This window comes from Colletotrichum higginsianum, chromosome 2, assembly GCF_001672515.1.
Source record: "Colletotrichum higginsianum IMI 349063 chromosome 2, whole genome shotgun sequence".
In the NCBI taxonomy this organism is placed as follows: domain Eukaryota; kingdom Fungi; phylum Ascomycota; class Sordariomycetes; order Glomerellales; family Glomerellaceae; genus Colletotrichum; species Colletotrichum higginsianum.
The window spans coordinates 4,936,833-4,951,454 of record NC_030955.1 but is presented as its reverse complement, the minus strand read 5'-3'; the positions used below and the strand labels follow the sequence as shown (position 1 = coordinate 4,951,454).

Here is a 14,622-nt window from a genome sequence, read left to right as displayed (position 1 = left end):
CTCTTCTCACGGCTTTAGATACCAACAGCAACCAGAATGGCGGCTACGACGGCAGCAGCAACGACGGTACCACCAGTCTCGATCCGCCAAGCCGGGCTGTGAGTGACGACAGCTGGAGTGAATGTGGCGGTCGTCATGGGAGGATCGTCCGGCATGATGAGTGTCTGGAACATGGGCCCCTCGGGAGTCGACGTAGCATCCGGCAGGGTGATGTTGCCTGGAATGGAAACCGCTGGAATGGGGTCGTACGGAACGAGACCGGTAAGGCTGAGACTGCTGGTAGTTGGCTGGGAGGGGATCACAGGTGTCTCGGCTGGTGGAAGGGTGGCGACGGGAGGGTCCACCTGAATGCTGTCGGGGCTCTGCCATCCGGGGGTACTGACACTCTTCGGCGGCACATGGACGACGACCGTCTGGACGACGACAATGGGGCCTGAAGGAGAGTCTGCAGTCGGAGCAGCGGGGGGGATGTCATCATTCAAGGCGCACGAAGACGTGAGGCCTCCATTGCCGGGTGTGACGGTGTGGATGACGATGGTGGACTTGGTGGCCAGCTTTAAGGTGCGAGTGACGGTCGGAAGACGAATGGTTGAAAAGGTGATGGTAGGGACGGGCTCAGTGGATGCCGGGCCGCCGGGGATCGGATTCGAGAACGGGACGGGATTGTTCTCGTCGCACGCCTTGTATACGTTGGCATAGCTGCAGCCCTCGGAGTTGGAATAGCCACAGAAGCCAAAGTTCCAGTCGCCGTTGCAAGGGTTGCTGCAGAGGGACTCCTCGACAGTAGGGAAGCTCTCCAGGCTACTACCGCAACGGCACCCACTGAAGAGACGTTGTGTTAGTGTCTGGGCTGGTCTGAATAGAAACGGAGACCTACTCAGGGAAGGCAGCGGCGTAGTTGCGACCGGTGCAAGCAGATTGACACTCCTCGGGGGTATAGGCTGTGCCAAAGTTGACGAAGGCGTTTAACTTGTCCGAGGTGACGCTGACGCAGCCAACATACTCGAAGCCATGGATGGCGTGGTTGACCTGGGACGCAGCCAAGGCGACCAGCAGAAGGAGAATGGTGATAAGGATCGACATGATGGGTGTGCTGGTTACGGAAAGGAATGCGTGTGTGTGTGCAGGTGAGGGGACAGCGATGCCTTGGGAATGGGGATGATGACGATGAATCCCCCGAAAATGGAGACGGAGATGCTTTTTGAGATGGGTTTGGAGGAGGGAAGATGTGCGGCGACAGCAAAGTGAAGGTGGCCAGTGGTCACTCTGCTGTGGGAGGAAGCTGAAAGAAGCAGGAGGACGGCAGGGACACAGAGGGAAGTCACGATCATGGTCAAGCATGTCGTTCCTCACCTTACGAGGTAGGAGCAGCAAGGGGAGGGCAGGCGCACCGAGTACACCGGACTTGCCTTCCTTGAGAGTTACAAGGGGAGTGGTACTAGGGAAAGTGCATCGGAAGGCTCATCCAGCAGTACTTGCCTCGTTCTTTCCAAACAATAACGCAACAGGTTCAACTCAACCAGAGTCTCCCATCATCATCATCATGACTTCTATAGGGATAAACAGATGGCAGCGAAGAACACGCTCTTGGATTTCTACTGGGTCTATGTTGTCGCAAACTGGTCAGTGTGACATTCTTGACATTGGTCAATCTTTCCTCCAGTCTTAAGGTCCAACACCGCAGCGGAAAAATGGTGCAATCGTCAGAGCTCTCCTTGATCATCATGGTGCCTCTCTGGAAGTAGAAGAGGGCATTCGAGAGCCAGAATGACGGGGTCAGCAGCGGTTATACCGAATGGTTAAACACTGCTTGCCGACCCCGTCTTAGGCCGATCGAGTCTTCATCACCCGATTGCATCCATGTCTTCCACTTCCAAGGCTTTCCTCGCAAGTGGGGGGTATCCGTTCATGCATGTCAAATGAGGGGAGTTGGCTCAGTGCTTCTTCCTAGACGAAGACGAGACCAGCTTCTTCTTGACGCTCTTGGGGATCTTCTCCTTGCGCTTTTCGCGCTTGGCCTCCTTGACCGCCAGCTTGTGTTGCTGCATCGTGTTAGCGCCGGCCATTCATCCACAATCATCAGTGCCTGTTCCTTACCTTCTTCTCCTCCTTGTCCTCGTGCTTACGTCCCCTAGGTCGGCCCTTGTCGAACCTGGAGTCGTCCTCCTCGCCGCTGGCCAAGGACGCTCCGCTGCCTGACTCATCGTCGGAAGTCTCGTCCTCGGCCTCCTGTTCTTCATCCTCCTTCACGACAGCGTCGGCGAGCAGGTTCTTGTAGACGAGCTTGTCGCCCTCGCCCTGGCCAATCTTGGCACCGTCCTTCTCGATGTCGTAGACCTGCTCGAGGGTCTGGGGAATGTACTGCTTCCGGAAAACCTCGTTATCGACTTCCTGCTCGGCGGCGGCCTCCTCGTTGTCGGCGGGTCTGCTTTCGTACAGCTTCTCGAGCGCCTCGCCCAGGGCGGGCTCCTCGACCGGACCCTCGGGCGACGAGACAAAGTCGAAGATGGCACGGTCGCTGAGCGTGTCGACGCCCTTTCTCCTGAAGAAGTCACCGACGTTCTTGATATCCATGCGCAGGAACTCCAGCGCGCGGGGGTGGTCGGGTTCGACACTCTGGGAGACATCGATGATGTACAGCTTGCCGCTGTTGTAGAGGATGTTGTACTCGCTCAAGTCGGCGTGGACGAGCCTGCAGACCTGGTATATCCGGCGCATGAGACCCAGAAGCTGGACGTAGAGGTTCCTCCACTGCTGGTCGACATCGTCACCGGTCAGGTTGGCGTCTCTCAGCCGGGGGTAGGCCCAGCCCCTCTTGTCACCGAGGAAGCCCATGGCAAGGACGTGCAGCTTCAGGCTGATGGGCTCTGGGCACGGGATTCCGGCAGCGTGTATTCTCCTCAGGTTGCGGAACTCCTTCTCGGCCCACAGCTTGACCATCTTCCTGTTGCTGCTCTTGTCGAAGCCCTTCTGGAAGCGGTGCTCGCCCGTGATGTACCTTTCGCGGTCCTTGAAGACGAGGATCGAAGTCTTGTACACCTTGATGGCCCGTTGAATGTTGGGGCCGTCGCCCTCGGGGTGCAGGATGGCGTGGTAGACGTTGGCCTCCTTTCCGGTGCTGATGGCGCCATGGATCTCGCTGACGATGCCGCGGTTGATCATCTGCAGCAAGATCATGCGCGTGCGCTGGTCCAGCACCTGCTCGCTCGTCGCCCGGTCGGCCTTGTCCTTGCTCTTCTCGTCATTTTCCTTGACGCCGTCCAGGCGGATCTTCGCGGCGTGCTTGGAGAGGGCGGTGATCTGGTCGTCGACGCTCGACTTGGTGTTGGCAGCCGGCCTCTGGGCGTTGGAGCGCGGCAGGGCCGAGTCGGTGGTGTTGAACATACGCTGGCGGTTGTACGACTTGGTCAGGTTACCCGAGTCGGCGCTCCAGTCCTCGTCGTCAATCTCTTCGTCCTCGCCGAAAATGTCTTCGAGGTCGCCATCATCCTCGTCTTCGTGGGCAGAAGCGTCGTTGGGCACGGTTCTCAGCTCGACGGGGATAGACTCGGTCTGGTCGTAGCCCTGGTTGGGGCGGTATGTGTACGGAGGCTCGTGAGGAGCAGCGGGGGACTCGTTGGAAGCCATGGTAGGTGGTCTGCGTGGTGTGATGTGGTCTTGTCTTGCTGGCACCGGCACTTGCGTTGTGTCTTGTCGCTCGCTGGCTTGGTCTTGTCGAGTCGAGGATGCTGCTCTCTGCTTGAGACGTCGGTCGATGTTGTGCATTGCCCCTCTGCCCCTCCATCGTCGTCGCCGGGATTTTCGAATTTTTTATCTTATCAGTGGTGGCGGGCGAGGCGGGGTCCTCCAGGCTTCGACTCACACACTACCTACCCAGCAGGGTGTGTGTGACTGGCCCGTGCACAGTCGATGAGTCAACATCACGGCGAGTGACTGGGCTTTTTGTGGTGAATCAGCGTGAATCACCGCTGGAAGTCCAGGTAGGTGGGCGCTACAGAAAGCTCGCTAAGGAGAATAGGCGAGAAGCTAGGTGGGGCGGGCTGCCGCCGTCATTCCTTCCGGGGCACCGTGGAACCCACGAGGCAGTCTGGACCGTCAACTTCGACATGCTGCTTCACAACCGCGCGGACACCACATCCCCAGCTCCCGTCATGGTCGCAATTCCACCGGGGACCTTCCTTGAAACAAAATAGCGCCTTATGATTTCTACAAGATACGAATCACACTCAGAATGACACATTTCAATGGATGCTGCCGGAAAACCGACGAGGGATGGACGTGTCAGCCATCGACAAGGACGCCGTCCCCAATGAACTCCATACTGCTTCGCGAGTAGCTTCAATTGCAGATTTGTTGCATGCTGACTGATCCTGTACATGCGTCTGGTCTGAATTCAGTATGGTTACTAGGAGGCTACGGTTACTGCTACCCGCCAACGTGGTTACATTGGCTGCATGACGAAAACGGTTGTGCCGTCTCCAGTAACCAGAGCGCAAACACCTCTCGGGCGACTTTCCCTCTCCGAACTCGTAGGCCCGAGCAACTCATGAAGGCTGGATGACGGGAACCACTCACGTTCCACGTATCACGACGCAACTGTCTTTGGGGAATGCCGCATTCTTTCATCCGAGGGCCTCTATTACCCAGTCTCTCTGCGTTGCCTGCCGCCAACCATCTCGAGTCGCCGCTGAGGCTATGATGTCCGGAGTCCGGTCATCGGCAGTGTTTTCTCCCTCCTTATCACTGCTCGCAAAGCTTCAGAGACTGCCAATGTTGCAACGGTCATTTACACCGACAAAGAAGGTCGTGAGCACGCTCGAGCCCTTCTCCAGAGACACCAGACATCACCGGTGAGCTTCGATGATGCCAAGGCGCAGCCGCTCTTTGCGCACCATGTGCCATCGGGTGAACGATAGGACCGTCTGACCACCCTGTCATCTGTCATTTGTCGTGGGCGTGCAGACAGAACTGACCCTCGAGCCTAATGCGATGTCGACGTCTATGAAGTAGGCTCGACGACAGGGCCGCCAACACGTCCCGCAGCTTACTGAACTGCAACAGCAAAAGGGGCACCTCGTCCAAAAGGTACGGCGAGTCATTTCTAGCGCTTGGGTAGTGTAACACAGTCGGCGCTGGCACTCAGCGTACCAAACGACTGAGCCGTGTACGGATGCAAGTTCGCTCTATTTACCACCTGACCACTCGGTATCGGTTCCTCTTTTGGACTCCTCGCCATCATTTCATCACCTTGGAAAGATACTGGGGCGGAAAAGAGTTGGCTTCTTGCCTCTATTCGTACTTCTGATCATTTCAGCTTTCGGGAGGCTGCGGGCCCGGGAAGTCTGCTGATGATGGGTGATTGGTATGACCCGCTGGCTGCCGTCGGCCGAGGAAGTGATGATAGTTGTTGATGAGGCAGAGCAGGTGTCATTCCACTAGCAGTTCAGTCCATGAGGCGAGATACAGGCACGGTCCTTGAACCAAGCTGAACAGAGTTGAGAGATCGTGTTTCCCAACGTCGCTCGCGACCAATGGCGGCCGTCTTTCGCAGGAAGTCTACCTGTTCTCAGATCGAACCGGGTCATCCCACCCCATCAAAGCAGAAATAGCCTCTGTCTCAGCGCGCCGAGGCAGGTCCCCATACTTTTCCCGGCCTCTAGACCATGAAACCAGGCGGCGGCATGGAGCGACGCTCTTGTCGTCTTTATATCGTCGGCTCATCCTCGCCTTGTCATTGTGGAAACGCAGTCGCGGGTTGAAATCGAGCCGTCTTGTCTCGTCTGTGGCGAAGAAGCTGTCTTGCAAGTTCTCCCACACTGCGGCGCAATGGCACCATGTTCGCGCTGGGGATGGTTCTTGATCGTCGCCCTCGTCCTCCTGCTCACGCTCGTTCCGTCCGTCGAGGGCCACCGCAGCAAGAAGAGGCCTCAACAGCCCCCTCAAGCGCCCGCGCCAGTACCGGCACCATCAATAGTCCCTGTGCCACCACCCGTCGTGCCTCCTCCGGCCCCGGTTCCTCCACCGTCCCCAGCACCACCTCCGACACCACCTACGAAACCACCTACGAAACCATCTACGACACCGTCTAGGAAACCAACTGCAGCACCCACTACGAAACCGCTGCCACGGCCGGCCCCGGTAGCACCAGCGCCGAAACCAAAACCTGCACCACCGGCGTCAAAACCACAACCTGTACCACCAAAGCCCAAGCCCGACTTTACTGATGAGGAGATAAACAACGGGACAGCGTTGGCGAAGCTGAACTTGAGGGCACTCAAGAATGCGCGGACCATGAACACACCGCAAACACATCTAGGCGACAACAATCCATGCCAAGGCGCGAATGTGCCCATGCGTAAGGAATGGTGAGTGATCCGTCCTGAGGAGGGCCTTCGGAGCCGGAGGAGCTCTCGCCATGCTTCTGGTGCTAATGTTAAACAACAAGGCGGTCTCTGCCACCACCTGAACGCAAGGCTTTCATTGCGGCTGTCCAGTGTATCATGAGGCAGCCTGTCTTGTCAGATCCGAAGCGGGTTCCCATGGCGAAATCCCTTTACGACGACTTTGTCGCGGTTCACTACACCAGTTTCAAGAACACACATCTTACTGTAAGCTATTTTGTGTTTTCCCGTCAGACTATGCAGTCTGGTTATCGCAGGTCCGTCACTGACAAGTATTTCAGGCGTCTTTCTTCGCCTGGCACCGGTATTATCTCGCCAGTTTTGAACAGAGATTGCGCTCTCAGTGTGGATATAAAGGTAGACCTACAACATTCCCTCCCCCCCTGACGGAATGAGGTTGATGTTGACGCGTCTACAGGAGCTCTGCCCTACTGGGAATGGGGCCTGGACATCAACAACCCGGCCGCCTCGCCCGTTTTCGACGGATCCGAGACATCGCTAGGAAGCGACGGCGAATTCATCCCCCACGACGGCCTCCGACTCCGCCAGCCGTTCACAAAGAACCTCATCACCCTCAAACCAGGCTCCGGCGGCGGCTGCGTGAAAGAAGGCCCTTTCAAGGACATGCGGGTACACATCGGTCCCGCCGCGCTGGCGCAGTACGGCACGGACAAGCCCTTCAACGTCTCGAACCCGCTCGAGGACCTCCCGCGGTGCCTCAAGCGGGACCTGAACAAAGACGTCGCCACCCGCTTCAACTCGTTCCGTAACACGACACTGCTCATCCTCCAGCAGACGACCATCAAGAACTTCTCGTCCCTGCTGCAGGGCGACGACCGCTTCTTCCCCAACACGCTCGGCGTCCACGGCGGCGGCCACTTGATCATCGGCGGCGACCCCGGCGCGGACGCCTTCATCGCGCCCGGGGATCCCGCCTTCTGGCTGCACCAGGCCCAGGTCGACCGCGTTTACTGGATCTGGCAGAACCTCAACTTCAGAAACCGGCAGGACGTCTTCGGCACCATGACGCTGCAGGACAACCCCAAGAGCCCTAACGGCAGCGTCGAGGACGCCATCGACCTGACGCCCATCAATTCGCCGGTAAAGATCAAGTACCTGATGAATACGGCGTCCGGCGCGCCATTATGCTATATGTACCAGTGATTCGGGCGGTGATTTTTTTAGCTGCAGATTATAATAGACATGATACCCTCTTTTCTGCGCGTCTCGCTGTTGTTCATCCTTGCTCGCTGCGATATTTCCTAGGTCGCCATGTGCTACCACGAGAGCCTATCGAATACTGACTAACGCAGCAATGATGAGTATCGACGCATTTGCCACCATCGCAGAGTTACCAATAGAAAAGGTCGGCACCGCCCCGCCCAGGGCTAATCGTTTCTGAATAGGCGATGCCTAGTCTTAATCTGGCTGCCTACAAACTGATGTTGAAGGCAAGAGTCCCTTGAGCTGTGAGTGTAAAGTGGCACTGGAATCTCAGCTAGTTGGTTTTCTGAACCAGCTGGTCTCATGGAAGGAGAGCCGACTTGTCGGCTACATGAACAGATTGGTGCTATCGGCTGGAAGAAACATCGTGCTAACCCTGCGCCGGAGAACTTCATCTAATGCCCGGCCATTGGAAAATATACAGCTCGCTGTACAAATTCACCTAAACTCACTTGTCAAGCTGAGAGAACTGTATGTCAACAACGATCTCATCATGATTGGACTATTGACAGAATCCGGATGTTTCCATCTCTGCAGGCTTCTTAGCCTTGACCGATTCTCTCATCTGTCCGAGGCATTGCAACTGTTTGATAGATTTCTTTGTACTCGTCTCGGAATATCCCAATGTCCTCTTTTGGTCTGGTTGGCTCTCTGGATAAGCAGAGTTGAGTGAGCGCAGCTTGAAGGTCCTGAGCCGTGTTGCTGCTGCTCAGGCCGCTCTCTGTCATTATGTTATACTTCCGTTTTCCTGGTATATTCGAATCAGTTGGACCATCTATACCGCCGGATTAGATAGGTTCGATAGAATTCATGTCCGTATCTTGCTGATCGAAGTTCTGTTGGAAAAGTTTCTTCCCTGACTGACTACCAAGCTTCCGAGAGTGAGTCGTTGCGGCCAGATTGAACTCTGGCGAGAAATCGTGTTCGCCTTGAACCCGCACCGTTCCTACCACAGTGTGTCTAACGAAGAGGCGAAATTCAGCATTTGTGAAACAAAAGGTTCCGCGTTATTACTTGACAGTCTATAATAATGCTGGGCAGGGGATCCAATGACGCCGATAGAAGGGAATCGGCCAACTGACCCACCTGGGACCACCGCGCCCCGAGCCGCATACAATGTTGCAGGCCACCCTCCTCGAGGGAAACAAAACGTTTCTCGACAGCTCAAGCTTTCCGAGATCAGACGGTGACGCCCATAGAGCCCGCGCATTCTGCCATTCGAGACCCGCCCAGAGCCTCCCCCATCCCTAGACTGGAACGTGCCCCCCGGTCGATCGGGCCCATCAAAGCGCGCCGACGAGGTCTCCGCGTCCACCAGGGCCTCTCCCCCTCTGTCCAAGAAACGCGTGGCGCTTCCGTTTCGAAACGTCTGAATCCGAATGAGGTATGTGCATGGAGACAGCTACATACAAGTACCCAGATTTAGCATTGGTGTGTGAGGCGAGCGGCGCGTGGGGTGGTTGTGGTTGGCGGCGTCTGCCCCCCTTTGGCTCAATTTAGAGTCTGACGTTGCGGGCTCTTGTGTCACAGGAGGTTGCAGAGAGGAACTTAACTTCCAGAGGTTCTCGCACCAGCAACCTTCCTTCTCATAGCATCGCTGGCGGGTGATAAAAATCCCCGAACTCATAGCAGGGCATAGCTATCCCAGCCATCCTCGCGCTAGAGCTGGGTGAGCAGTACATAGTTGCCAGTGAGAGAACAAGACTTGGCCTAGGTATTCCCTACCTAAAACCAACTTCAGGGTGTTCGGGTTTGTCTGTCACCCGGTTTCCTCGGTCGGACTGCCTATTTCGTTTCCGGCCGTCTTCGTCCAATGATTTTGTCTCAACTTCTGATGTAACGGCATCCCATTCCGACGTGCTCGACGCTATCAACACGTACTAACTACCGAGGGAACTAGTTGTTAAGAAGCTGCAACTGGCACGTCGAAATGAAGAGCGTTAAAAGTCCTCAGAGTTCACTTCCCAGCAAGGGATCGATTGATAGACGTTGTCGGTGACTAGAGTAGCTGTTGTAAGGCCAGATACAAAGGCAAGTAACAGACAGACGGACGTTGTCTGCCTCCTCGCGGACACACCAGCCCCTTGCGATCCTGTTTTACACTCGGACCGACGTCACTGACCAAAAACAAGCAAACTGCTTCATCCCAAGAAGAATAAAACCAGAGAGAACCGGCTCTCTTTTTTCTCTCATTCCGTACCATATATCCTTTGGGCAACGGGACACGTCACCACTGCGTCCTACCGTAATCTGCCCACGCTGCGAACGGGGGTCATTAATCTGGTTCTACGACGGAGAACGCATACGGTTCACTTTGAATTCAACATCCTCAGAGACTAGCACGACTTATCACGACTTTGTTTCGTCGACCATGGTGTCCTTGATAGCGCCGCGAATGCTTTCGGTAGCGAAACCCCGATCACGGCAACAGGTTCCGATCTTATACATCGTCCTCGCTCTTTGCCTGCTCTTCATGTTCCTCCAGATCGAGTTCAAGAACATGGTCGTCGAGCGCATCGCCGACTCCGACACCAAGCCGCCACCCGTCATCACGAGCCCGACCCCGTCGCCGAGGCCGACGCCCAAGTTGAAACCGCAGCCGGAATGGACGCCGCCGCCGGTCAAGGACCCATTCCCGCTGCTGTCGTCGGGCATGCCGCCGCCGGTCCCCGCCTGGAACAAGGCCAAGAAGCCCAACGTCTATCACAAATACTCGCTGTCGACGGCCCCGCCGCTGCTCATCGGCTTCACGCGAAGCTGGCCGATGCTGCTGCAGACCGTCGTCGGGTACATCACGGCCGGGTGGCCGGCCGACCAAATCTACATCGTGGAGAACACGGGGGTGCATGATGCCAACGCCAGAGGCCGTCTGACGTTACAGAACCCCCTGTACCTCAACTACACCCAGCTGCACATGTTGGGAGTCCACGTCATGCGCACGCCGGTCCTGCTGAACTTTGCCCAGTTGCAGAACTACTTCACCACCGTGGCGAGGGAGGAGCCGTGGTCGTACTACTTCTGGGGCCACATGGACTCGTTCGTGCTCTCGTACGAGGAGGGCATGGAAGGCGTCACGGGGCCAGTCAACACGCCGGACTACCAGACCATCTACGAACTGGCCATCAGCGAGTTGAACGACACGATGCGCAGTGACCATAAATGGGGAGCCCGGTTCTTCGCGTACGACCACCTGACGCTTGTGAACCCGCGGGCTTACGGGGATGTCGGCGGCTTCGACACGTTCATCCCGTACTACATGTCGGACTGCGACATGTACTGGCGCCTCGAGGAGGCCGGGTGGAGTGTCAAGGAAGTAAAGGTCGGTATTGTACAAGACGTGGGATCCGTCCTGGACGACCTGCGCGTTCTGTACCGCGAGTCGGAGGTTCCCGAAGGCTTCGGCTTCACGGATCCGAACCCGCCACCGCCGACCAAAGTCATGGGCGAGAGCGTCCGGGAGGAGAACAAGCGGAGCCTCCCCGTGCCCGAGCTCGACCAGACCGGTGCTCGTGTTGGTGATGAGACGGATGACTCCAGGGAGGACGCTGCGAAGGCTGTCGACCCCTTGGACTCCTTCCGGGCGCTTCACCGCATCAGCCAGGATATGTACAACTATAAACACGCGGACCGGGACAGGAACACGTGGCAACTAGGTCAAAGGGGCGGGGACCCTCGCGAGCCGTACGCCTACGACGCCTTGGGGTTCCAGGAGGGGATAGACGTCATAACAGAGGCCGGCAGAGAAATCTTTCGTAGAAAATGGGGGCATCGCGACTGCAACTTTGGTGCTGCTGGGTTGAAACCCAGTGAAGCTTGGAAAGTTGAGAAAGACTGGGAATGACGGGGCTCGTCATTTGGCCGGAGCAGCTGATACACTGGGCAATTTGGCGTTGTAAGGAGAATCTTGAGATACATTCAGGGACATAATTCTAGACTCGATCGAGTTGCGTGGGGTCAAGGTTTTGATTTAATTTCAACGCAGTTCACGGGGCGTGTTTCCCACTGTTGCTATCCCAGGGGAGCCAGAGGACGCGACAATTTGAGAAGTATTTCATAATGACTGGGCCAATGACTAGTGTCTGTATATAGTCATTAGAAAGCGACGATTGGTTAACAATACTTCCTTTGCATGCATCGAGGTGGAGAGACTAGGCAGCCATGCGCCAAAATCCAGATGACAAAATGCTTGCAACAGGCCACCTCAAAACATTGTGTTTTTTTAACTGGAAAGACACCCAATGAATCTGGTATTCTCTCAGTCCTGTTTGTGTTTCGATCAAAGTAAGGTCCCTTTGACTAATAGTTGAAAGGCTTACTCGAACGATCACGAACGTAGACCTTCCGCAAGGCGTAGCCAACGATCCGAACACTCTATCTAGTCACGAATCCCATTCCAAGATGGCAACCGACTTTGAGAATATCCCACAAGAGATTATCGAACACATCTGTCTTGAGCTCCGAAAGGCGGACCGTTCGAGCCTGCTCTCCCTTTCTGCAGTCTCTCGACGTTTACGAAACATCGCCATCACCGCAATATTCGAAAAGGTACAGTTTGCAGGGACTCAAGACAGATGGGGCCATTCTGAGCGGCAAGACAACCGTCCAGGTCTCCTTAGGATGTTCATGGAGAACCCGGACATTGCCTACCGGGTGAAGGAGATCGCCAACAATAGCTGCGGCCACTTGGTCCTGAGCGAAGAAGAGTTCCAGACAATTGCTCTCGCGGCCACACGCCTCGGTGTGCCGGTCCCTCAAGACCTCTCTCAGATCCTTCTAGACCCACACAATCATCCGGGGCGGGGGATCAGGTATCACGATGCCGATGAAGGCCTGGTTAAGAACTTCATGACGGACCTCATCATAGCTCACACACCCAATCTCCGCACGCTGGAGTATCACGTTTCCCAGACCGACCCGAGAAAGGCGTTTCAGACACTGTCCCAGGTGTCAAATGCTACTGGAAAGGGGCCGCTGTTGTCCAAGTTGGTGGATTGCCGACTCCACCTGGATGACTTTGCAAACTTGGCGCAGCCACTCGCCGACGCGGCTCCGAACCTCGACTCCCTCTGGCTCATCGGCCCCCGGGGGCTCGAAGCCCCTCTTCAACTCCACGGCGTCAGGGTGCTCATCCTCACAGGAGCGGACTTCACGGCGACGGAGATCAGCGAGCTTCTAAAGGGCTTTCCTAGTCTGAAGAAGCTCTGGTACAACTCTGCCCGACGATGTAATCATTCGAATGATAGACGAGAGCTATGCTCGCCGCAGGACGTGGCGGATGCACTCGGGCCGGTCAAATCGCAACTGCTCGAGCTCACGTTGAGGTTTAGAGTGTGGCAGCAGCGGCCGCGCTTGCCGGGCACCGGTCCCTTTACGCCGAGACTGCTCACATCGGTGCGAGACTTTGAGGCACTGGAGTATCTTGAACTCGACGGCGGGAGTTTGTGGAACGAGCGGGGTGATTACAGCAATTATGTCGCCGAGAACACTGACCTGCTGGCGAAACTACTCCCGGCAAGGCTCAGGAGGCTGACGCTGTTGGATTTATCTCGCGGACCGTTCAATGAGGACTTGAGTGTATTTGCAGGTCGTTCAGAGCAGGTGTGCCCTGATTTGAAGGTCATTCGGTATGAACTCATATGTTGGGAAAAGGTCGACATGAAGTGGATGGAAGAGATCACGATGGAGTCGCAAAAGCACGGCGTGACTATCGAAGACACCACCGCGACGTCAGACGATGAAGTTGACATGGACTAATAACTGGCTTGGAAGAACACGCTAAAATAACGGGTAACTACACGTTCTCTTTGGCATAACTGCTTGAATTCAATATATTAGAGACCCATAATCGGAAGTTGTGCAAGTAACCCTCACATGATGGCTTCTGGCTGTCATGCGCGACGTCATTCCCAATATCGACTTTACTCATTGGCTTCGGACTTGAATAAATTGCTACAAAACTCATGAATGGTGTGCTAGCCTTTCCGCGGTTGTAGTTATACGCTGCTGGAACTTTCTCAGCTTGAAAGGAACCTTGATTCGTCATTAAGCTGTCAAAATACAAGCATAGATGCTGTAAACGAGGTGGGGGGTTTTTTTTTTTTTTTTGTGGAAGACTGACAACGACGGTTTTCTTTATTCCACAACAGGAAACGTCTCATCGTTGCTGGTGCTGAATTCAAATATCTCAAAATCAAGAGATCGGGGATAATCGGCTCGGACAATGACAGAACACCGTCATGTGACTATCTACAAGTCGACTCAATGCTTGAACACGATGAATAGCGTAGATTTTGTCAATGGGCGCGAGATAGCATTTAAGAGATGCATAGACAATCATCGACAAGCCTCCAGAGAAGACTATCTTGCCCGACCTAGGAACGGCTGACTCTCAGTGGCTTCGCGAGGACATATCCAGCATAATGTGTCAAGGTTCCAGCAGCTTACACACAACTTGGCTATACCGTCACATTGCCAAGATGCCAGCCTTGGATCTCGGCGACTGAAAAGCCGGGGTCGATAAAGCTCGACAAGTGCTACCCTTGGCTTGTGTCTCTGAAGTCTTGGCGATTCGTCACCATCTTAACAGCTGCCAGATTGAGATAGCTTCCCCCCCCCCCCCTCAATGCGGAGTTTTGCTCTCGTCCCCAAGCCCAAGATTGTAATCTCAGAATGGCCGACGATAGCCATTCTGAACTCGCCTGTTCCAGATAATACACACTCCCCCCCCCGCTCACGTCCAGTCGAAATAAATGACTCAACGTGCTGCAGTTCGCACAGAGACGCAGCACACACACGCCTGCTTCTTGCGGAACACGACAGACCATTGCTGGCGCCATCCCACTGTCATGTCAGTAAGCTGCAGGGCCTTGTCAGTCCCCGAATCAGGGTCGTATCGCCGCGCGGGGAGGGGGTTGACACTTGCTGGCGGGGGGGGGAGGGGGGGGAGGACCAGGGCCTTGCAAGAACTCGGCTCGTCCCAGCGAGCTGCGCCGCCGCC

General features: G+C 55.7%; 5 protein-coding genes across 5 annotated transcripts; 3 read left to right on the top strand and 2 right to left on the bottom strand.

Annotated features, from left to right (window-relative positions):
* Positions 1-14: 14 nt before the first annotated feature.
* Positions 15-1,083, bottom strand: CH63R_03195 (Twinfilin-1; the record flags this gene model as incomplete). The annotated part of the gene is made up of 2 exons (XM_018298170.1): positions 15-822; positions 878-1,083. 2 exons carry the CDS (start codon positions 1,081-1,083, stop codon positions 15-17), a joined length of 1,014 nt encoding a protein of 337 aa, XP_018162986.1.
* Positions 1,084-1,934: 851 nt separating this feature from the next.
* Positions 1,935-3,765, bottom strand: CH63R_03194 (Serine/threonine-protein kinase RIO1; the record flags this gene model as incomplete). The annotated part of the gene is made up of 2 exons (XM_018298169.1): positions 1,935-2,042; positions 2,098-3,765. 2 exons carry the CDS (start codon positions 3,763-3,765, stop codon positions 1,935-1,937), a joined length of 1,776 nt encoding a protein of 591 aa, XP_018162985.1.
* A 2,061-nt stretch (positions 3,766-5,826) lies between these two features.
* CH63R_03193 (Tyrosinase central domain-containing protein) lies at positions 5,827-7,565 on the top strand (the record flags this gene model as incomplete). The annotated part of the gene is made up of 4 exons (XM_018298168.1): positions 5,827-6,365; positions 6,446-6,608; positions 6,683-6,758; positions 6,820-7,565. 4 exons carry the CDS (start codon positions 5,827-5,829, stop codon positions 7,563-7,565), a joined length of 1,524 nt encoding a protein of 507 aa, XP_018162984.1.
* A 2,533-nt stretch (positions 7,566-10,098) lies between these two features.
* On the top strand, positions 10,099-11,466 carry CH63R_03192 (uncharacterized protein; the record flags this gene model as incomplete). The annotated part of the gene is made up of 1 exon (XM_018298167.1): positions 10,099-11,466. The coding sequence occupies one exon, from the start codon at positions 10,099-10,101 to the stop codon at positions 11,464-11,466; it is 1,368 nt and encodes a 455-aa protein (XP_018162983.1).
* A 776-nt stretch (positions 11,467-12,242) lies between these two features.
* Positions 12,243-13,379, top strand: CH63R_03191 (F-box domain protein; the record flags this gene model as incomplete). The annotated part of the gene is made up of 1 exon (XM_018298166.1): positions 12,243-13,379. One exon carries the CDS (start codon positions 12,243-12,245, stop codon positions 13,377-13,379), a length of 1,137 nt encoding a protein of 378 aa, XP_018162982.1.
* Between the last annotated feature and the right edge of the window lie 1,243 nt (positions 13,380-14,622).